The 24079-nt window shown below is 35.5% G+C and overlaps 3 protein-coding genes across 4 annotated transcripts; 1 reads left to right on the top strand and 2 right to left on the bottom strand.

The window, feature by feature from the left end:
- Positions 1 to 2927: 2927 nt before the first annotated feature.
- On the top strand, positions 2928 to 10727 carry them4 (thioesterase superfamily member 4). 2 transcript variants are annotated; one of them, XM_051132314.1, is made up of 7 exons: positions 2928 to 3457; positions 7451 to 7643; positions 7752 to 7914; positions 8023 to 8133; positions 8251 to 8375; positions 8997 to 9224; positions 10021 to 10727. In XM_051132314.1, the coding sequence occupies exons 1-6, from the start codon at positions 3308 to 3310 to the stop codon at positions 9005 to 9007; spliced, it is 753 nt and encodes a 250-aa protein (XP_050988271.1). In that variant the 5' UTR covers positions 2928 to 3307; the 3' UTR covers positions 9008 to 9224; positions 10021 to 10727. The 2 variants fall into 2 exon arrangements, with proteins under 2 accessions (XP_050988271.1, XP_050988270.1); XM_051132313.1 differs by lacking the exon at positions 8997 to 9224.
- Positions 10728 to 12501: 1774 nt separating this feature from the next.
- On the bottom strand, positions 12502 to 14717 carry LOC127179060 (GTPase IMAP family member 4). Its single transcript, XM_051132311.1, has one exon. It carries the CDS (start codon positions 14715 to 14717, stop codon positions 13803 to 13805), a length of 915 nt encoding a protein of 304 aa, XP_050988268.1. The 3' UTR covers positions 12502 to 13802.
- On the bottom strand, positions 14567 to 19667 carry LOC127179062 (GTPase IMAP family member 4). Its single transcript, XM_051132315.1, has 3 exons — positions 19065 to 19667; positions 17524 to 18497; positions 14567 to 14710 (listed from the first exon to the last, which is right to left on the bottom strand). Exons 1-2 carry the CDS (start codon positions 19111 to 19113, stop codon positions 17818 to 17820), a joined length of 729 nt encoding a protein of 242 aa, XP_050988272.1. The 5' UTR covers positions 19114 to 19667; the 3' UTR covers positions 14567 to 14710; positions 17524 to 17817.
- Between the last annotated feature and the right edge of the window lie 4412 nt (positions 19668 to 24079).

A 24079-nucleotide genomic window follows, 5' to 3' on the forward strand; every position in this document is an offset into this window, starting at 1 on the left:
CACAAAACAGAGCTACTTTTTCAAGCATGTAATGCAAGTTACTTTGTTTTTCCATTTGTTCACTGACACCTTTCCTGTCCCCATGAGAGAAATTGTGAGTGAATTTCTGTCCTTCACAGTTTCAAAAAATATAACTTTCGGGATTTTTGTTATAAATAAATAAATAAATAAATAAATAAATAAATAAGCAAGCCAAGGGGATGAAAAGTAACGCAAAAGTAATGTAGTGCATTACTTTCCATAAAGAGTAACTAAGGCAATTAGTTACTTTTTTATGGAGTATATTGTATGCAATATTGTAATGCATTACTTTTAAAAGTAACTTCCCTCAAACTGCATTCTAGTATGCTGATTTGTTGCTCAAGAAATATTTATTATTATTATCACAACAGAAACAGATGTGCCACTTAATGTTTTTGTGGCAAAAAAATTTATTAGAAAGTTAAAAAAGAACAACATTTATTCAAAATATACATATTTTTGTAACAGTATGTCACTTCTGATCAATGTCTGTCACTATAACTTTTGATCAGTTTAAGGTGTTTTCTTATTATTAAGTTGGCATGAAAAGGCCAACTTACTGATCTACTATTTAAGAATATTCTTCTTCTTCTTCTCCTAGAGCTTTCAAGCTAGAACCACCATGTGACACTGTCACACAGGACACATGTTCTAACCTGCTCAATGTATTATAATTATTTTATGTATATTTGAGTTTTAATATGTTTTCATGTTGTCTTAGCCATTTTATTCCTCTTAAACATTTTAATGTGTGTATGTCTTTAAATGAGTCTGCGTCTGCCTGTCATGTGATCAGTCACATGACAGGAATCAGGAACAAACAGTATAAAGGAGGCAGCATGTCAAACAATCAGGACTGAGGAGTTTCTTTTAAGGACTTGCCATTCCAGCATCACTTTTATTGGATTACACTTCTTTGGACTGTATATACACCAGTGGACACTTTTACTTGGAACTTACAGCACGCTGGATTTCTTAAGGACTGTTTTAGTAGTATGGAACTGAAGGACTCTGTGCTTTTAACAGCCTAGGATTTCTAGTTTTATTGTGTTGTTTTAGTTCCTTGTGAATTTGTAAATATACTTGTTTATTCACTTTACTTTTGTCGTTGTCTCATCTTTTTAAAACACTTATTTTAATTTCACACAGTATAATCTGACCCCTTTTAAATCACTGTAACATTTACCGATAAGGCTGATCGTTACAACCAAACTCGGCCCAGACCTTCAGACTGGTCTGACTCGGTGTGCTGTATCTTTTTAGACTGATGCGACAGTTTTCGTAAACCAGACTGTCAAAGCCACCAAAAGCTCATAGACTTACATCGACGGAATGTTCAAATGAGCCAACACTCTTTAAACTCCAACTGACAAAATTCAAATCTAAACTCCCAGAATCCCTTGAGGCTCAATCAAGCTTCCCTTCTATGTACTATTTCTAATCCATTTAGACTCATTTAAGCTTCCACTCTAATATTTCTAATCTATCTAGCTATCTAAATCATGCTAGCAACATGCTAATCATGTTAACAACATGCTAATCATGTTAGAAACATGTTAGTAACATGCTAATCGTGTTAGCAACATGCTAGTAACATGCTAATCATGTTAAAAACATGCTAACAACATGTTAATCATGCTAGCAACATGCTAGTAACATGTTAATCATCCTAGTAACTTGGTAATAATGCTAGCAACATGTTAGTTACATGCTAATCATACTGGAACCATGCTAACAACATGCTAATAATGCTAGCAACATGCCAATCATGTTAACAACATGCTAGTAATATGTTAATCATGCTAGAAACATATTAACAACAAGCTAGTAACATGTTAGCCATGTTAGAAAACATGCTAGTAACATGCTAATCATGCGTGAAACATGCTATCAACATGCTAATCAGGCTAGAAACATGCTAGTAACTTGCTAATCATGCTAACAACATTCTAGTAATTTGCTAATCATGTTAACAACATGTTAATTATGCTAACAACATTGTAATCAGCCTATAAAAATACAAGCAACAAGCTAATCATGCTAAAACATGTTAACAACATGTTAAATCCTGTAAGCAATGTGTTAAATCATTTAGCTGCTTTCATACTTGTACAACTGCTTCAAACTTTCAGCTAGGCTTTCTCAAGCCAACCTAAAGTTTGTTCTCAAACTTTACTCATCTAGTTATTATTATTATTACTACTACTACTACTTAACAGTGTTGGTGAAAGTTACTTTAAAAAGTAAGGCAGTACCATAATCAGTTACTCCATAAAAAGTAACGTTACTTTTCTGTTACTTTTTTCACCTGGGCTGGGCTTGCTTATTTGTTTATTAATAACAAAAAAAACCCAAAAGTTATATTTCGGACAACTGTAGTTTACCTGCAGGTAAGACCTGTTCACACAAAAACAGAAATGAATAAGCCTCAGTCTGAAGAAGGGGCTCTGCCTCTGTACAGGACAGAGATGTCTGTGAATAAATTGGAAAACTGGCGTTCCTTATTCAAAAAAAGTCACTAAAATATTTCGTTGTAATTTTAAAAGTAATGCGTTACTTTACTAGTTACTTTAAAACGTAATCTGATTACGTAATCATTGAGACTGTACAGTTATAAAAGACAAACAGCATTCCTGTACCCTTATTCTGTCCCTCTCTCTCTGCACAAACTTGTTTTTTGAACGCCGCGTCTCTCGACCAAACATCGTGAATCACAGGCAGGTAAACAACTACTAAAAGTACAATTACAAAGAGTAAATTCCAGCACGGAGCTGAAAGCACGGGAACCAAAAAGTTGCTGTGGCAACAGACACACAGGATGTTATAACTTCATCCCACCAATCAGACGTACGTATCAGCGTCACGTGGTTAGAATGACACGCGTTTCCACTCCGCGTGCATGAACTGGCCAATCACCGATGGTATCCGTGAGTCTGAAAGTCACTCTGTTCACCGCCGGATCTTGTATTTTCACCTTAAATTTAGCTGTCGTTTTGTACTATATTCTATTGTTAACTAACTGGTAAAGACTTTCTTACGTATGTAGGATTCGTTTTTCAGTTTATATTAAAAAGAGCTGAGCGGCTATCGCTTGTGCTCTGTTGCTTTTGACGGTCAACGTGTGTGGAAATCTGGGAGGTGGAAAAGCCTTCAGTTCATTGCATCATGTACAAGAAAATCGCGTTTATTCTGGACATTTAGAGTCCTGTCCAGAAGAATAACACATCTGCTACATTTGGTTTGGAGTGACAGCCATTCCTCTGGGAAAGACTGATTTACAGTCATCATGTTGAGACACATAGCGAGAAGACTTGGCAGCCTCCACGGACAAATACAGTTTTCTAATGGACTGAAAGGAGTCAGTCCTAACCAGCTGCTCTCTAAAGAGACCCACAGACACCTGCAGTCCTCACTCGAGACCATCAGTCCTATCTCGGTAAATTATTTTTTTTCCATTTGTTTTAAACAGCTGTTAATTTATTCATTCTGTAGTCGTGTTAATACACATTGTTTAGTGTTTTGTATGCTTTAATGTTTTGTTTTGGCAAAATATGGTTGTATTGTCAACAAATTCCTCATAAGAGCAATCTTACCAGGCTTTTGAAATCGTCTCCAGTGTCAATTTAACATTACTTAGATATTAAATGATCTAATTGTTATTGCCAGGGAATTTAACTGCCTTAATGCCAGTTAAACACTTGGTGGTACTGTTTTGAAATTTATTTTGAAATATGTTTATTAATATTTTAAATGTTTAATTTTTTAAATGTATATATTTATTTATTTATTTATTTTCATGTATATATTTCATTCTTTTTAAAGTTTCAGTTTTTTTTGCCCTAGTTTTTAATATATATTTTTTTGTTGATTTTGCTAAAAAAAATGCTGAATCAAGTAGTGTTGTCACCGTACCAAAATTCTGACTTCGATACGATACCTGACTAAAATATCACAATACTACTACTGAACTGATACTACGAAGAAAACAACAACAGGAAAAGTAACTGAATAATAGATGATCCAAATGGAGACCATAGTTATTTTATCTATTAAAACAAAGCATTTCATCCCCCCCTTTAAAAAAAAAAAAATTCCATTTGAATATTTCTAGACTATTGTTACATTAAAAAATTAAAATAATGAAACTTGCAGAATTTAACAGCAATTTATTAAAGGCTTAGCGAGGCCCTGTGAAATACGTTTTATTATTTTTCTCAAATTCAGTTTTGTTTGTGAATCTCTGTTTTCCATTACTTTTCTGGATTCTGTTTTAATCGTTTCATTACATTTTAATAATCAAAACCATGTCTAATGAATTTATAAATGATAATTAGATTTGATAAAGAATAAATTTATTATAGGCTATGTATTTCTTTTTTTCAGAAATACTGTGTTGTATTTAAAATTATATGGTAAATAAATTCTGGTACTTTTATTTTTTTCTGGTAAATATTCCTTAAACATTGTTTTAATAAGTAGTATTAGTAGTAGTACTATTTATACATTAAGAAATATATGAATATATTTCTGACTGTCAAGTTAAATCGAATCATACCGTTTTTAAAAGCAGGATTTTGCGATACTTTTTAAGTACTGGTATATTGTGCAACACTAGAATCAAGATAGACATGTACTAGTGATGAAGGCCAAAATATTAAATGTCATGGACAAATATTTATTGAGTAGTTTGTTATTTTATAGATGGGGTCAAAATGGCAATTTTCACCTGAGATTCAGAGCCAAATTACAGGGGGTTAAAAATGACTTCAGAAAGATGGCAGCATCATTGTTATTTGTACACAGAGATTGGTATGTCAGTTAGTAAAATCGTTGAATTTAGCAATCTTTGTAGCATCATATGGCAATAGTGACCATTCAAAAATGGGGAAACAGCACTCTTCTTGTTTTTTTACTCTCAAGTTTGCATGCCTGTAACTCCAGAGGTATTAAAGATATCCTAATGGTATCTGTCATCTTAATGCTATTGGGTCTTAACAAATTTCCCTTTTGGCAACTTCATTTCTAAGTTCATGTATGGTTCAGTTCCAGAGATATTGTAATTTCAAAATGGTTCCAGCAGTACATTAAAAAAAAAAAAAAAATTCAGTGGTCAAAAACCAAATGTGGGTCACTTTGCAAAAATATGAAACTTCTTTTCTTTTAAAGAGAAATGTCTGATGAACAAATAATGTTGAAACTTGGGATCTTGTTGAAACTGTCTTGATCCTTCTGTCAAGACAGTTGCATACATAGCTGTCTGAGTGCCATCAATATTCTTTGTTGTTTCATAGTTTGTGTGGCTTTAAGTCAAGAAGTATTAAAGACATCGCAATATAGTATAATTTAATATTTTGGCTTTAATCGCTATACATGTCTGTCTACCTTAAGAAAAATAGTAGCAAAATCAAAAATTTGAGCTGGTGAAGTTTTTGAAATTTGGTTGATTTGACACAGAATGTTTATTATTAATTTACTTTAAATTTCATTTAGTTAAGTTTTATGGGAAATTTCAGTTTTATTTCAGTTAATAAAAACTATTTTTAACAGTTCTAGTTAACAATAATAGGGCCCTATGAAATCCGTTTTATTTTTTCCCAAATTCTGTTTTATTTTTTTTCTGGATTCTGTGATGAGCTCCTTTTTAATGGTGATATCAACTCCTTTTTAATGGTTAAATTAAATTTTATTAATCAAAGAGCATGTCTAATTAATTAAAATCATGAAACTTTAAAGGTTTAACAAAAATGACATGTTTAGGGCCCTATGAAATATTTTATTTTTTTTCTCACCATATATTTTATTGTTATCAAATTCTGTTTTAGCATGTCTAATTATTTGAATGCATACTTAATTTATTTCATTCTTAAAATAGCCTTATAAAAGGTTTTTTTACCTTCAGAAATTCTGTGTTGTGTATTTAAAATGTTCTGGTTATCGAAGGCATAAAACATTATTTGATTTATCTTTTAATTATTGAAAATTAAACTTTTTTTTTTTTTTTTTGGCAAAAAAGGTTAATTTACTATTAAAATTAAAACATGGAAGAAATGTTGTGTGATTATACCCTAAAAAAATAATGTTTGTTTCATTTTAGCAGTAGTAGTAATAGTATCACTGTATTTCTGGCACAATGTCTTCAAGTTAAACCAGACTTTTATTTTGACGGGTTGCCGTGTCCACCTTTACATTTCTGTGTGTATATGATATGACGCTAGTTTTCCTAAAATGGAACAGTCAAATGCTGAAATCATTGTGAGCGTCACGCGCGCTTCAGTGTGTGTAGTAAACAAAACCGCTCGTCTGCTCCATTCATTAAAACAGAGACACGCAGAACATGCAGGATTCACATTTAAATGGTTTAAATTTAAATTAAATTTATTTATTTAATTTAAATTAATTCATTCAAACTTTGTCAAATTCCGTGACATTCTTATTCAGTAAATTCTGTTTTGATGACTGGATTCCACGATTCCGTCCGCGTTTTCCGCATTGCGGAAATCATAGAGCCCTACAATAACAACACTGCTCTAAACCAGAAGAATATTACTATTTAGGTTTAATTCATCTTTTTTATTGCAGTTTTAGTATTTTTTTAGTACTTAAACTTATTTTTGGTTAGTTTCCAAGGCAACATGTCTGCTTGTCATCTAATATTTGTAATTTTTTTTTTTTTTTTTTTTTTTTTTTTTATTTCCGCTTAATTTAAGTTCACAAAAGCAGTTTTTAAAAGGTACCTCGGGTATTAAGACATGCATGGCTTAATATAACATAAATTATTTATTTAGCTGAAATCTGTAGTAGAAAACCTGTAAAAGACTGACATTGTTTTATGCATATTTTGGACTATTGGTGGCGGCGTTGTTTCGATGACGTGAAATAGTTGCACTCTGTGAGCTACTGGATCTACCTGTTGCTATTTTTACCTCAGCAAAACTGGGAATACACAACTTGGAAAATAAAATACTGATACAATGACCACAGCTACTGAAAGAGCTTACAGGTGGTGATGGAAGTAAGCATAGGCTTAAACCAAATGCCGTACCATCGATTTTTTTTTTTTTTTTTTTTTTTTTTTTTTTTTTTTTTTCCTCACAAGGAGTCTAAACGCCCCTGGATATCGAGTGAAATTCGCACTGAGAAAATCCATTAGTAGCTGCAGCGTCATGACAAATGTCGGCACGTTTATATCCTGCCAGGATGGCATCTAGTGTTTCTTGTCTCTGCCATCAGGGCTAAAGTGGAAAGAACAAAGACGTAGGTCTTTAGGAAGTTTTATTCGTCCACAGGCATCTTCTATTGTTTTCTCCTCTTCTTATCTCTAGAAAAAGCAGTTTAGACTTACATCGCCTCTCTTGTTCTTCTACTGAAGATTACAGCCAAAAGTGTGTCATATTAATGAAAACTATTTTTAATGTCACTGTTTGTCCAGATGATGTCGCTGTGGCCGTTCTCATCTCAGCCACGGGATTTCAGCCAGCCCAACTCATCATGGAGTCCAGAGATGCGCAAGGTTTACGACCACTATATTGCACTGTGTGACACTGACTCCGAAAATGGTGAGAAGCAAAGGGGGCCTTGGAGGAAGTTGCCCAGCTACAACCGTTCTATTAAATATGCTACTGGTAAGTGATTAGTATGTATTTGCGTAGTTACTTCTAGTCACTGTTATCAGTGAAATGGCGTGATAATGCAGTGTAAAAGCCAAATGTCACAATGTTTTTGTCCCATAGCCGGCATACACCTCAGCAAACTGATCCAGGCCAAAGCTCGACTTTTCACAAGAAATGTTAAAGAGCAAGGCGCAACGTTTGAGTATGTGGTGTTTGTCAATAAGGAAGAGAAGAGATGCGTTTGTGTGTTTCAGGCAGGACATTTACTAGAAGGTGCACCTGGGTAAGGAGCTGCTCTGTGCCTGAAAAAATACTTGAAATTGAATTCCACATTTTCATTTGTAAAGAACGGGAGCAGGAAAAGATGTTAAACCTATTTTCTATGTGGCAGGCATGTACATGGTGGAGCCATAGCCACCATTATTGACACAGTGACGGGTTCGCTTGCCGGTTTCCTCTCAGGACCCATTATGACTGCCAATCTCAACATCGACTACCGCAGGTGTGATAATGTTTTTAGTACTTTAGTCTTTCAAACACACTTAACATAATCATTTCTAGTTGAGACTGGCTTTGATTATCTGTGATCTCACCTGTTGAACTCTGTTTTCCTGTATAGTCCAATGCCTCTGGGTAGTGTGGTTTTAATCCACAGTGCTCTGGATCGAATAGAGAGGAAGAAAACATACATCACTTGCAAAGTGACCAGCACTGATGAGTCCAAACTCTACACTGAAGCCACAGGTAGAGAACACAAACACACAAACCTACAGTTGAGGTCAAAAGTTTACATACACCTTGCAGAATCTGCAAAATGTTAATAATTTTATCAAAATAAGAGGGATCATACAAAATGCTTGCTGTTTTTATTTAGTACTGACCTGAATAAGATATTTCACATAAAAGATGTTTACATGTAGTCCACAAAAGAAAATAGATTTTATAAAAATGACCTCGTTCAAAAGTTTACATACATTTGATTCTTAAAACTGTGTTGTTAACCTGAATGATCCACAGCTGTTTCTTTGTTTTGTGATAGATGTTTATGAGTCAGGTTCTACAAATTCTTTGGTTTTTCAGCATTTTTTTTGTGTATTTGAACCCTTTTCAACAATGACAGTATGATTTTGAGATCCATTTTTCACACTGACAGACTCATATGCAACTATTACAGAAGGTTCAAACACTCACTGATGCTGACGTTTACTTCTGCAGTAATTAACTGCATTAAATAACTTTTTTTAAATTTGAAGATCAGGGTAAGTTTAACTTATTTTGTCTTCTGGGAAACATGTAAGTATTTTGAAAAATGTACACATGCTCATTCCATTCAAAAGGCTCTTAATGCTTTGTTTTTCCTTCTAGATCATCAGTGAGCGTTTGAACCTTCTGTAATAGTTGCATATGAGTCCCACAGTTGACCTCAGTGTGAAAAGATGGACCTCAAAAATTCACAAAAATGCTGAAAAACCAAAGAATTTGTGGGACCTGAAGGGTTTTTCTAAAGAACAGCAGGCAGTTTAACTGTTCAGGACAAACAAGGGACTCATGAACAACTATCACTAAACAAAAGCACAGCTGTGGATCATTCAGGTAACAACAAAGTATTAAGAATCAAGCATATGTTAAAAAAAAAAAAAAAAAAAAAAAAACGGGGTGATTTTTATAAAATTCAACTATTATTTTCTCTAGTAGACTATATGTAAATATCTTTTATGTGAAATATCTTATTCAGGTCAGTACTAAATAAAAAAAATAAAATACATTTTGTATGATCCCTTATTTTGGTGAAATAATGAACATTTTGCAGATTCTGCAGGGTGTATGTTAAACTTTTGACCTCAGCTGTATGTACATTGTTTTTTCAAAGAAAACAAGCTTATTTCACTAATGCAACTAGTGTGAAAATATGCATAAATGTCAACCAACTTTTTTTAAACCACGTCATGCGCACCTCCTTGTAGACTGACTTCTCACATTTTACCTCCCTTACGCAAGCTGATACAACACAGCTGTTATACCAGTTAGACATGTATTATGTTACTGCTGTCACACAGTCGTTCCACCAAAACATTTTCTCAAAAAATAGCACATTCCTCACAAGTTATTTTAAATTATGCATTTCTGCTCTTTTAACCTAAATCGCACTATTCTGTAGTACATTACTGATTTGTGTTCATCACTTTAACCATGTTCTATTTTTAGTTTTGATACAACAACTAAAACTACTAGCCTAACTAATATGAACTTCAAATATAAAGACATGTATGTATTCAATAGTAAAATGAAAACTAATAAAGACATTACTAATAATAGCACAATTAAACAAAGTGATTTAAAGAGTTGTTCCCCAAAAATGAAACTTTTCCTCCTCTTTCTTGCCTTGCAGCTCTATTTGTTTCAATAGGTGTGGGCCATTTATTTGGATCACGAAACTGAAGGTAGCTCGGGATCCACCACTGAGACCTCTACAGTATGTGTATGCATATCTGTACACGTGTGAGTGAGATTGCAAGTGGGTGTCTAAGGTGGAGTGTGTGCGCAATGAACGACAGATCAAGCTAAAGTTTTACCTCAGCTCTCTGAATGAGCTATTCAGAAATGTATTAATTTTAGTGATGCACTCAGTTATATATGGCTGCCTCATATTTTTATTCTAAAAATGAAAATGTATTAACCCGGTATATTTATTGATACAGTATTTAATTTTTTGTTGCAGAACAGAGAGAACAATTTTGTTACTAACTCTTTTTAATCTTTATGGTAATGTTTGAAAATAAAAACATTAAACATATTGTGTTATTGAAAATTTGACAATAATTAAATAATCTAACTGTTATTGCTAGGGAATAAAGTGTATTTATAACTGCGTTCATTTATAGCATTAAAGCCAGTAGTCAAAAATTCTATGGTTGTGCTTTGAAATATACTTTTGTTATTATTCTGAAAATTAACAAAATTGAAACAACCTTTCATGTCTCTGCTGTTGCATGAATTAGTATTTCTCTGTTGATATTATCCTCTGTTTATGTTGTTCGTATTTTTTAGTATTTTATTTTTCAGCAGAATATTAATAATACAGCTATTACAAGTGTGGTCAGTTATATTTATGCACACAATAACCTAGTACTGGCTTAGAAGTCATTTGAGCTTCCAAGCACACCTGCCCCAGGAATATCATATAACATGTTCGACAAATTTCTACTATAATTTGGAGAAAAACAACAGCAACAAAAACACTACACATCAAATATGTTTTGTACTCTTCAACTAGAGGAATAGTCTAAAGCAAAAAATTAGAGTCTGTACCCATCATACACATAAGTGATTTTTCTCTCCAATCCTGCTCCTGGAGGGCCACTTGTTTGTGAGTTTAGCTCCACTACTAATTAAGCAAACATTAACCTGCTAATCAAGGTCTTCAGCATTAGTAGAAACAAATAGTGAAGAGTGTTAGGCCAGGCTGAAGCTAAACTCAGCAGGATGTTGGCTCTCCAGGAGTAGGTTTGGACACCCCTACTTAAGATCGTGTCCACAACCAGTGAAATGTCTGATAATCAATGTATGTGTACTCATAGACATAGGCCTGCTACATCCCGGCACTCTTAATAACATGGTTATTTCTCTACTAGTTCAAACATTTACAATAAGGTCTCATGAGTTAACATTAGTTATTGCATTACCTAACATACTAATCTATTTCCTACTGCATGCATTACTCATTGTTGATGTATAAATACTGCTAAAACAGTCGTTTGTAGTTCATCCATGTCATTTCATAGTTCTTAAAAGGGGTCATCAGATGCCCATTTTCCACAAGTTGATATGATTCTTTAGGGTCTCTAATATACTTTGACTAAAAATTCTCAATGGTTTTTGTAAAACAACACCCTTTTTACCTTGTCAGAATGAGCTCTTCAAAAATCATTTCATTCTAAGGGGATTGTTCCTTTAAATGCAAATGATCTCTGCTCGCCCCGCCCTCTCTTATCTGTGGAAAGACGATCTTGTTTACTTTAGCCGCATTTAGCCGCTAAACTTCCTAACTACCATGTTATAAGAAAAGGTGATCACAAAGATTCATAAAAAAACCCCTTATACTCACTTCTGCTGTAAGTGAAGCTGGATCACGAATGATTTGCGCGAACATAGACGGATATATGTAGATCGGGAGGCGCATTCCCTTCACAAACAAACGTAATCCACTGCATCTTCAGCAGCTCAGATGTCGGGAGTAAATGATCTAAACATGTTCAAAAACTCATGAAACTGGTCACACACTCCAAAAGTGGTGGACATTTACATCTGATATGGGTTTCAGAAGTGGGGGGGACAAAATGGCTCAAAAGCCCCATATAAAATTTCAATGACATGTCCCTCGAGCTATGTTTCACATACATGTATGAAGAGTCCTGTCCTAAACACATGCCCTATTCAGTTATAGTCATAACACCACCTGCTGGCAACAAGAAATTACATGTTTTTCACTGTAACAAACTTCTCCTAGATATTTAATGACAACAACATTATATATGATGATTATTATTAAATTGTGAAGATCTTGAGTTTTCGTTAAAGGGCGTGTCCGTGGTAACTTGACAAAGTTAAATATTTCGCCATGGAAATAAGGAAATAGTTGTTGTAAATCAGCCGTACAATGTCGGATCTACCCCAAACTTCACACATTCAGTAAGAGTCCCGAAATGCCAATATTCCATTATAATCATAGTGCCACCTGCTGGCAAAAGGACATGACTTGGTTTACACTAACTTAAACATGCAATGTCCGATCTACACGTATTCAGTATGAGTACTTCACGTGTTCAGTATGAGTCAGTATGAGTCTTGGCCTGAAGACATCCTAAGGCAATACTGAGGTATAACCATAGCGCCACCTGTTGGTAACAGGATATGTCATGCTGTACACTAACTCAAACATACCATGTTCAATCTGCACCAAAATTCATATGTTTGATAAAATTGTTGGCCTGAAGACATGAAGATGCCAATATTCAGTTACAGTAATAGCACCACCAGCTGGCAGCAGGAAGTTTGGCACATATAATTGACTTTGACATATTCCTCCTATATTTACCACTTTAAATGCATATTGCTCACCGTTCACTGTTTTCCTAAAACCACCAGGTAGCAGTGAGCCCGGGTACGATGGCCCTTTCAACGCTGCTTGCAGCTTTAATATAATTATGGATTCTCTTTTGAACCAAAGCATTTTTTATTTCAACAAAAGCAATATAAAGTAAAATAGACAGAAGAATCAGAACCAAGGATTCACTAACAAAACCATCAATATAAAACAATGCCATACAAAAATAGGTAGAACATTACAAATGCCTGGGCATAAAAACTTTATAATACAAAAAATGAAATCAAAGCTATTTGTCTACAAGATTTCGTTTTCCAAACCAGTTCAGTGCAACCCCATCCCACAAAACTGAAAAATATATAACCCCAACCAATATTAACCCCTACCTAAACCATGACCATAATTTTATGATAGTGTTAGTAGCACATCCTGGTACATGCTGTAGCATTAGTTTGTTCCGTTCTGGTTCATCTATGTTTTTATGTTCTCATTTCATGAAGCATAAACTGTCAGAGGTAAATGTCTGAGGTTGTGCTTAACTGGTTTCGGGGCAAAAAATCGTGCTCATACAACATGCGACACTATTTGTAAGATTAGCTTAGGGTCCTGGATTTCGGACAGTCTTAAAAAAAATAAAGATTCTTCAGCATCAATGGTTCCACAAAGAGCCTTTAATATCCATGAAGCCTTTCCAGTCCACAGTGGGAAAGGTTCTTTAGATTATTATAAGGGAATAAAAGGTTCTTTTAAGAACTGTTAACAGTTCCCAAAAAATGAAATGGTTCTTCTATTGGATTGCTATGAAATCCCATTTTGGAACCTTTATTTTAAAGAGTTGACAGAGTTAAGCATATACAGTATTGAGAACACTTCACTACAAATCATACCAGTGATTTCTTGAAGTTTGACTTAAAAATATCGTCTTGTCTAGATCCTCACACCCTTTTACTAACCACAGGTAATGCTGGAATAAAAAGCTATTATTGTATTAAGCTGCTTTAGATTTCTTCACCCCTTCTGTGTGATACTTGCATCCCTGTTTTAAACCCCATAAAATCATATAATGATTAAGGTGTTGCAGTAACTGTTTTATTGTTTGCTGATTTTTTACTCTGCTTTCTGCTAATTGTATCTGCGATCATTTTTGCACCTGCTCCTCCTGCAAGAGATGCACCTCCTGTGATTAAAATTGCAGGTATTGCCACTCCAGTTCCCACAGCCACTGCACCTCCAATCATTCCTCCTACACCTACTCCCACCAAGGCTCCCATTTTAGCGGTTGCGACAAGTTTATCTTTTTCATCCTTCCTTATTTTGATCTCCTCTTCATGTCTTAATCTCTGTTTCTCCTTTCTCTGCCTTTCTTCTTCTTCCCGGATTTTCCTCTGAGCTTCCTGGTACATCTGATTTGTGTAATGCTCTCCTCCATTGTCCTTCACCATTGTTTCAATCTTCCATAACAGCTTACTAACCTGTGCTTGATTTTTTTGTGTGTTGTTGAAAACCAGATAACCAGCTTTAAACTGTTTGATTAGCTCAGTTAGCTGCTTGTTTGTCATCAGAAACTCCTCAATAGATGTTTTCAACGCATCTCCTCTAGTAAAAAGAATGATGGTGTAATGTAAAGCATTTTCTCCAAAGTTCTCCTGAATCCATTTCACTGTGTTCTTCTCCTCGTCTGTGAATCTCACATCCAGTCTGATGACCAGTAGAAAAGCATGAGGACCAGGAAGAGACATTTCTACACATCTCACTATTTCATCCTTCAGGTCTTGTTTTCTCATTGATGTGTCACACACCCCTGGAGTGTCAATCACTGAGATGATTCTACCTTCTACCCTCTGCTGATATTGTTGGCATTTTCCAGTCACAGATTCAGAAGACATTTCTTCTTTAAAAAAATTTTGTCCCAGGATGGTGTTTCCTGTTGCGCTCTTTCCAGCTCCAGTTTTTCCCACCATTACAATTCTGAGATCTGACATGATTGGAGAAGAATACTTGTGTAAATAAATGCAATGTACATTATAATTAATTAATTTGTCTGCTATTTTTATATGCCCAGTGCTTGCAGAGTGCTTTTTTTTTTTTTTTTTTTTTTTTTTTTTGGCCATGGTGTCCATGACTATGTATTAAGCCACAGACATCGGAGTCATATTTTTATGAATAGCTGTGATATACATAGTATATGTAGTTAATTGTTTGGTTCTGGGTCAAGATATACAGTGTCTTGAGGAAGTATTTATACCCCTTTTTTCACCCTATACATTTTTTTTCATGTTTTGTTATGTTGCAGCCTTACTGCTTTAAATAACTTTTTTCCACATCAGTCTACCCTCCACACACCATAATGACAAAGCAAAAACAGGTTTGTAACAACTTTGCAAATTTATTAGGAATAAAAAACTGAATTGATTCCATTGCATAAGTATTTGTACCCTTTTCTGGAAGATGTTTGGAACAAACTAGGACTCTGAGCAATTTATGGAGAAGGGCTTTGGTTATACTGGTGACCAAGAAATTGATGGTCACTCTACTTGAGGTCCATGATCATATATGTAGATGGGAGAAACTTACAGTAGGACAAACATCACTGCAACAATCCACCAATCCGGTCTTTATGGCCAAACTCAACCCTCTCCTGACAAATGAAAACCCACTTGGAATTTGCAACAAAGCACCTAAAGAACTTTCAGATTGTGAGAAACTAAATTCTGTGGTCTGACGAAGTGTCCGGACGCAGTCTCGGATGAAAGTCTTGATGGTTTCAAGGTTTGGACTTGCAATCATGTTTTTCCAGGTCTTAAGAGTGATGAACTCCAAAGATGTTAAAGTCCACTTCCAGAACAAACATTTCCAGATAATGTACTCACCCTTTGTCATCCAAGATGTTCATGTCTTTCTTTCTTCAGCTATAAAGAAATTATGTTTTTTGAGGGAAACATTTCAGGATTTTTCTCCATATAATGGACTGATATGGTGCTCAGATTTTGAACTTCCTCACCCTTAACAAAAAAGGTAAAACATATATAGGACGATTCTGAAGTTGAGGGAGAACATGAGATAGGAATTTCTGGACATACCCTAACTGTCATGAACCGGAACAAAAACAGTTCAGGCAGAGTAAGACAAAGACGAGCATTTGACATTAAAAAGTATATAAATTGTATTATTTTTATGAAAATAGCAGATCGTTTCGCTAGATAAGACCCTACTTCCTCAGCTGAGATCGTCCACAACTGCATTTGGGGTTGTTTGAAGCCACATTTAAACTGCATTTTAAAGTGCAAACTCTGGGCACCATATCAGTCTATTATATGGAGAAAAATCCTGAAATGTCTAACTCAAAAACCATAATTTCTTTACAGCTGAAGAAAAAAAAAACATGAACATCTTGGATGACAAGGAGGTGAGTACATCATCTGTAAATTTTCCTTTAATCTGACTCGGTGGTGATTGTGAGTTTCTTCCCAGGTGAAAAGTGAAGAAGAACCAAGAGCTGAGAGAGAGACCCAGCTGAAATCCTATGATCTTTAGGGAATAGAATGACAAGGCTGCAAGGCCTGGTGCAAGCTTAGGGTTTCAGAAGAGTTCTAGCTCGTGCTCTTAGGATCTAAAAGAACCGCAGACTGACTTTGAGGCCTGCCAGAAGATGAGAAGGTGAGGAAGGTCAAAGAAAGGTTTGTCTGTGAACGAATAAAAGAAGTAATTTCGGATAGCAGTATGTGTCTGTTTTAGAGATAAATAAGTAGGGGGAGATTTCCTCTACATACTTCTAGGTCGTAAAGTGTATCTGGTCTGGTCGAGGTGTCCTGGTTGCCATCGGAGACGTCTCGGCACCCAGTGTGGTGGATTGGGTAAGGGGATCTATGATTATTTGTTAATTTAACGAATAACTGATTTAGTAAGTCTAATGAACAATTGTGTGTCTGATTGGCCCAAATGCTACAGTAGTATCCCAACAGTAAAGTGTGGTGGTATCAGCCTCATGCTGTGGGGCTGTTTTTCAGCGGCAAGGACTGAGGGACTCGTCAGAGTAAAAGGACAGCTTGACACAGCAAAATACAGATATAGCCTTATGAAAACCCAGTCCAGAACATTCAGAACCTCAGACTGAGCAGAAGGTTCACCTTCCAAAAGGACAATGAGCCTAAGCATACAGCGAGAGTGGCTTATAGACAACTCTGTCCTTAAGTGGCCAAGCCACAGCTTGGGATTGAACACAATCAAAGATTTCTGTAGAAACCTGAAAAGCTCCAAGCTGGCAGAGCTTGAGAGGTGAAGAGGTGAGGAGAAGAATGGCAGATATTTGCAAAAAAAAAAACTTACAGCTGTAAAGGTTCTTCAACTAAGTACCACATTAAGGGTATGAATACTTATGCAATGATCTATTTCAGTTTTTTTTAAATTGTAATAATTTGTTGCAAATCTGTTTTTTGCTCTGTCATTATAGTGCATGGAGTGTAGATTGATGTGGGAGGACAAAATCAGTTTAACGCAAGGCTGCAACATAAAATGTGACAAAAAAAAGGGGGTATGAATACTTTCGCAAAGTGCTGTTTTTAAATGTCCTTGCTTTTTAAAGAAAATATAAACATCAGAGGCACACCACAGTAGGCAACTTTACATGTCAGCTTATGCATGTAAATACAATACAAATGGTAAAAACTCAACCTCAGTGAATTATTTATCAAACAGCACCCTCCGTTTACTTTAAGGGGCATATTTTTAAGGGACTTTTTTCAGGAAAATATAGACTAATAAAATAAAGACAGTTTTCCAGGTTCTCACCTGCTTGGGTGTTTCTCTGGTCCCATCTTCCTGTTCTGCTCATTTTCCAGCTTTCTGTCTGGATCACATTTACCTCTGCCATTTCTTCGTATGAGAATTCCACTGATCTTATTAATGATCCGCTATCACTTACATTCTTGCTTTCTTGAAAAAACCAAGCTTTTTCTTCATCTTCATGAGTTTCTGTTTTTCTCACATAAGAAATAAGAGCTTCCTTTTCTGGATCGGTCACAGTATGTGTTATGTTTTCTTGTATTACACTTTTAAATGTTTTCCACATGGTTTTACTTTCTCTTATTTTGTCTCTTTCTCTGTGCTTTTTTTGGGTCCTCCTTTTCTTCTTCCAGTTTTTGCTTTACTTTTTTTAACCTTTGTTGGGGACTTCAAATAGATGTCAGTATTGTAATGCTGGTCGTCATTCTGTTTGACGATTTCATCAATCTTCTGTAGGAGCTTTGTGATGTGAGTTGGGTTAATTGCATTTATACTGTTGATTTCATGATGTTTATCTCTGCATTGTCCGACTAGCTCCTGAAATTTTGTACTAAGCACAAAGACCATCCATTCTTTGTTGGACATTTGCTCTCTTCCAATGAACAAAACCAGGGTGAACTTAAAAGCCTGTGGTCCAAAGTTGTCCTGAATTTTTCTCACAAGGTTCCTCTCTTCTTTCATGTTCTTTAGGTCGATCATCAGCAGGAACACATGAGGACCAGGGTGACAGAGAGAAGCACTCCTTTTTATTTCATTCTGCTGGTCTTCGTAAGTCAGTTCAGTGGTGAAGAATCCTGGAGTGTCGACGACTGAGATGATTCTATCCTCTACTCTTCCTCTTTGTATCTCACTCACTCTGGTTCTGGTCTCTTTAAAAGCCTTTCTGCCCAGTATCAAATTTCCTGTGGCACTCTTTCCAACACCAGAAAGACCCAGCAGCACAATTCTCAGCTCAGGTGAATGAAATGTTTTCTCTGATTCTGCACGAAGATATAAAACAATCACTCAGATGTTGCCTTTCCTAAAGCGAGAGCCACAGTATTTCTCTCACACAAGTAGTAACTTGTATAGTAAATGTGAGGGTTTTGGTTCAATACTGGAAGGTGATATACCACAACAAACATATCATACTTCCAAACACAAATCAACTCAAAGCTCACATTGCAAATGTACAAAATGGGCTTTGAAAAGTGAAAATCATTTTGTATCCACCATATTCTTCAATGCAGAAGTAAGCCTTTGAGCGAAACTTCTGGTTAAGAGAAATCTTCAAAATTACAATCATACTGCAAATGTAGGCTACATTTTTTAAGTGTATATATAGCTTATATGTCAGATCCATATTTGTTGATATCTGTTACAGTGTTTCAATGGTAAATTTATCACACTGTTTTTACATTTAGCCTTCAGATTACACTGCGATACACTTGCAGGTTAGAGTTGTAAGTTACACTTGCAAACTTATTTAAGTAAGACGTATACAAATGCATTACTTAAACATAGTGTACAATAAGCATTGTTTGCTATATGTACAAAATGTAGCTCACCTGAATATTTTGGTGGTGTTTTATGATACCAGAAATCTCCAGCCTCCATGTTGAACTTCTAAACACAGAACAAACAATCCCTGAAAAAGCAATAAGAAAACTGTAGACGTGCTGTCCAGTGCTTGTTGTCTAATGTGTGTTGTGTATTGTCACCGAAATTCACTACGTGGATGTCTGCATGTGAGCTTGATGCTAGAATCCGGTTCACTTCTTTTAACCACAAAGTTTCTTTTCTTCTGTAGAAGCTTTGTAAGCAGAGTGTCACTGCTGGTTTGACAACAGTATTATTTGTAGCATTTTAGATCACTGATACCTATAGTATATACTTTTATTTCATATCTACATATATTTGTACATATTGTAGCTACCTGAAACAGAGTTTATGGTTACGGTATGCAACAGGTATAAAACCCAAATGCCAACAGAATAAATTGTGTTGCATTTTAACTGTTAATGTGATAACACAACCGAAAACAAACAAATAAATACATAATTTCAAAAAGACTAGTTGAACATTCTTGATCTGTGCTTCAGATCAAGTGCTGTGTGGTCTAGTGCCCACAAGTTGCTAAGAAGCAACCGTTTCTGATCTTCACACTGAAACAGATCATATTAGTACCAATGTGTGCTAAATATGGGAAACTTATACAGTAGTTTGGATCTCTGGGCATTTTTCATTTTTCATTTGCAAATAAACCTCTGGTACCCAGACTTAAATAAACGTAACTTCTTGTGTGCAGTAGAACTAGCATATTTTCCCTTTCAAGACAGACAGGATGTGGCACCTGTGTTTTCATAATTTGCTCAAAAAAACATACTTATTGGCACCATAAACTTTATATTAAATCCTTCATAGAGACGATGAAGCTTCTAGCAGTGCAGCATTCATTCCCAATCCCAGCCAATATAATGTTTAGTAAATATGCATATGAAGTTTCTGTTTTTCAGTCTTTAATAGTTTCATAATTTTGATTATGATCTGTTATGCACACAGGGGTGTACAAATCATTATAATTGTGGTGGCATGCCCCTTTTGCTGATTAGATTTAAAATGTACCCCAACCCCCAAACTTTTCAGCTCATTCCTACACCCCTGCATGCACTGCTAGTTGATAGATAGATTTTAAAATATGCATTCAAAAAACAAAAAACAAAAGTCTTGTGCCTCCCTCTGGTGGACAACATTAGCATTGTAGATGCCACATATGTGTATTACGCCTTTCATCGCTAATTTCTATTGCTATAAATGGCTGGTATTTTAAAAATTGCTGTTAGTAACTAGGACATCAGAAATTCATGAAGGTTGGCGTGTTTACTGGTTGGAATGAGTACACTTGAATGCAGAAATATGTAGACTACTGCAATAAACAGAAGCTCCTTTTATTTTAACTTGACAGCAATAGCTAAATAAAGTCATGTCATGCAGCTTGACAAATGTTTTTAATATCATTTTGGATATACTGAACTGAAGGTAACATTTAATCATCTTCAAGTGTTTTAGAGATTGATATAACCAGTTCAGAATTTGCTGAATCCCTCAAAAAACAGCAGTTATCTGAAACGAGTGAGTATTGTCTATGTGAACCACAGACATCAACTGGTACATTTTTTTATTATTTTAGTTTATTATTTATTATTTTAAAATGTAAATTTTAAGGTAAAAATATACCCAAGGATGTTATTTGTTATTCAGAGTGATGGAAACTGATAGTAAAAAATTGATTTCTTATTCTGTGGTTCCCTCTAGCAGACAACAGTAGTGCAACGTGTTGTAGTCCGTTGTTTTTAATTTTTTTATTTTTGGATCTCCTCTTGAACTACTTGACTGATTCATACAAAATTTTGCATGTATCATCTTTACACGCTAATGACAAAAAGATCAAAAAGTGGAATAATTTTATGCATGCCAGAAAAAAAAAAAAAAAAAAAAACTACACGTTTTTTTAGGCTTGACTCAGAGAGTACTGACTCAGACTCCTGTATAGTTACAAAGATATAAGCAAAAATGTAAAAGTACTTATTATAGCATCACCTATGGTCCCGTGTGTGTGTGCGCGTGCACCTGAGTAGTGGGGGAGATTTGGGACCATCCTGCCAAATGTAGTGCTTGTCATACTTATGGTTTTGGCAGGTCAGACACTTTTAGGGCAGAAGATGACGATGAGAAAGAAAATCAGTACAAAAACAATAGGGTTTCAGCACCTTCTGTGCGTGGAACCCTAATAATCCAGACCTGAAAGAAAAGATCCAACAGGAGCAATGACCGACAAAATACAGCTGAAACAAAGGGGTATAGACAAGTTAACCAGGAGCCAATGAGAGACATGTGTGTGTGATTAGTTGGCATGGTAACTAATAAGGGTAGCTATGGTAATAAAGCAATGCAAACAGGGACAATGAACACAGGGAGAGAGCACAGAAACAGGGGAGGGATGTAGGGCCAGGTCCGTAAGGTGAAAGTGGATCTAGAGATAAAGGTGAAACAGGAGGCAGGGTGGTGCTAGAGACATAGCTGAAGCAGAAGGGAACTGAAGAGTAAGGTGGAAGCCAGCAGAACAGGAAGCCAGGGTGGCACAGTTGAGCACCACAACAGAGCAGAAGGGACCGAAAGGCAAGGCAGAGCAGACAGAGATGAGGACCACCAACGCAGAGCGTTTTATGTCCCCCTTATCAGACACACCCATTTCAGGTCTTGCAGTCTCTACTAATGAGTTGAATCAGATGTGCTAAATGAGATAGACATACAAAATGTGCTGGGGGGCCTCCAGGACGGGCTTTAAAACCCCTGATATAGGTAATCCAGACTTGAAACAAGAAAACAATCCACAAACAGGAACAGTTTGGAAAACACAAGGAACACAGGAACAATGACTGACAAAACAACTGAAACACAGTGGCATATCAGAGATTTTCTTACTATAGGGAGATGAGAGGTACAGCCAGACCAGAAGAGTAAGCTTTAGCTGTTATACTTTTTTTGGCTAATGGTTGCAGGCTTGCTTTCTAGTAGCTTTAGGGTATATATACACAAGTTAACCAGGGGCTGACTAGGGACAGGTGTGGGTGATTAGTTGGCATGGTAATTAATAAGGGTAGCTATGATAACAAATAAGGCTGCAAGGCAAACAGGGATACTGAACACAGAAATAAAGCAGAGAAACAGTAGGAGAATACATTTCAAAATAAAAACACAAAACCCAAGACAGGGGAACATAAACTGGGATTATGACACATATTTTTGCATTTCTAGCATTTGTCCATAGTGTGAAGTAGTTACATATAATTTTTAGTTACGCATTAGGACATACTGTACTTAACTGTACGCAACTATGCATCCATCCATCTATTTTCTAAAGTTGATGTATGTTAATACATGTTACTAATACATATTTTCCCATTTCAAATACTGTCATTAATACAGTTCTTACTAGCTTGGTTGTCAGCAAAAACCTTCAAATAATCTGTTACTGCTACTACATATGTGCCCTCTACACTGTAAAAAATTGTTGAGTCAACTTAAAATAATTTGTAACCTGGATGCCTTAAAATTTTATGTTCATTCAACTTAAAAAAAAGTTTATTCAACTTGAAATGTTAAATTATACTAAGTGACAACTTAGATATTTGAGTTGAATCAACTTAAAGTTTTAAGGCAGCTGGGTTACTTACCCATCTGTTAACTTTAGCAAACACAAATATCTAAGTTGTTACTTAGTACAACTTAGCATTTCAAGTTGACTATCTTATTTTAGTTGACTGAACTTAAAATTTTAAGGCAGCAGGGTAACAAATTATTTTAAACTGAGTCAACAAATTGTGTTTTTTATTTTTTACAGTGTAGTAGCAATTCCCCCAAACCTGTTGCATCAAAATATCACACCACCTCTGATGAGCCAACGACTGTACTTAAATGCAGATATTGTACCAGCTGGAACTGAAACTCAGCTTCTAGACGAGATCAGATGTGCTAAATCAGTAGTCACATTTAAATCTAGACACAAAACACTTCTGTTTAAGTCTGCATTTACTGAATTAGCACTGTGCAATGTCCAAATGATTGCACTGTATTTTAAGTATACTCTTTTTTTATTCTTAACTGTTTTAATTCATTGTAAAATATTTTGAATTGTGTATGAAATGTGCTATATAAACAAACTTGCATTGCCATGTCTTTATGTTGGCTTCATTATCTGCTTCTTCATCACACGTGCTTCTTGGTGGGCTGCATCAATTTAAAGACTGGACAGTAAACATGTTTACATTTTTTTACGAATAAGGTAAGTTCAATGTTTGCATATATGGCGTATGCATACTGTATATGAGGCCCAGGGCAGCTGAAGACAGGAGAGAACTGTGAGGTCCTGGTCCTGGCTTTGGTTTAGGTCAGGAACCTCTAGGCAGTGACAAGAACATCACTGGGAAGCCTGAGAAAGTCTTTCTAAACTAGCCATAGTGGCAGCTATAAAACCAAGGGGACAGACGTTGGTGACCAAGCTGTCATGACAGAAGCAACCTTGTGCCAAGAATGTAACAGAAACATCTTGAGGTACTTCTGAACCTAAAGGGAGACCAAGTCAGGAACATTTGGGACTGTAATTTAACAGGATAGAGAGCTTAAAAAAGAAAAACTTGCTTAAAATAAGCCCATGCAAGCCTGCGTGGCTGTAAGTTGCATTGCAGGAATTGTAATTTTAAAATGTTAAAATTTTTAATTAATTCTCATTTAATTTCTTAATAGTGAACCTTGTAGGCCTACTATACTGCATTGTATGTTGTGTTTTGTACTACAGTGCTTTTAATAATGCATTGTATTTCAGGCTAGGAGAAGAATATAAATCGCCTGATATTAATGCATTTAAACATTTAGGAAACCGATCCAAAACGTCGCTTTTTTTTCCAGAAGATGTCGCTGTTTCGGTTCTTAATATAGCCGTGGGAAACAGAGTACGGCCACTCTTATGTACTGTGTGAGAGTGACACTGGAATTGCAAGAAAACCATGTTTCAGGTAGGATA

The sequence above is a fragment of the Labeo rohita genome, chromosome 16 (assembly GCF_022985175.1).
Source record: "Labeo rohita strain BAU-BD-2019 chromosome 16, IGBB_LRoh.1.0, whole genome shotgun sequence".
In the NCBI taxonomy this organism is placed as follows: domain Eukaryota; kingdom Metazoa; phylum Chordata; class Actinopteri; order Cypriniformes; family Cyprinidae; genus Labeo; species Labeo rohita.

Coding starts and splice junctions, on each gene's coding strand:
- them4 (XM_051132313.1), top strand. CDS start 3,308: ATGTTGAGACACATAGCGAGAAGACTTGGCAGCCTCCACGGACAAATA. Junction 3,458..7,450: donor AGACCATCAGTCCTATCTCG/GTAAATTATTTT, acceptor CTGTTTGTCCAG/ATGATGTCGCTGTGGCCGTT. Junction 7,915..8,022: donor TTACTAGAAGGTGCACCTGG/GTAAGGAGCTGC, acceptor TCTATGTGGCAG/GCATGTACATGGTGGAGCCA.
- LOC127179060 (XM_051132311.1), bottom strand. CDS start 14,717: ATGTCAGATCTCAGAATTGTAATGGTGGGAAAAACTGGAGCTGGAAAG.
- LOC127179062 (XM_051132315.1), bottom strand. CDS start 19,113: ATGGAGGCTGGAGATTTCTGGTATCATAAAACACCACCAAAATATTCA. Junction 18,498..19,064: donor AACACCACCAAAATATTCAG/GTGAGCTACATT, acceptor ATCTTCGTGCAG/AATCAGAGAAAACATTTCAT.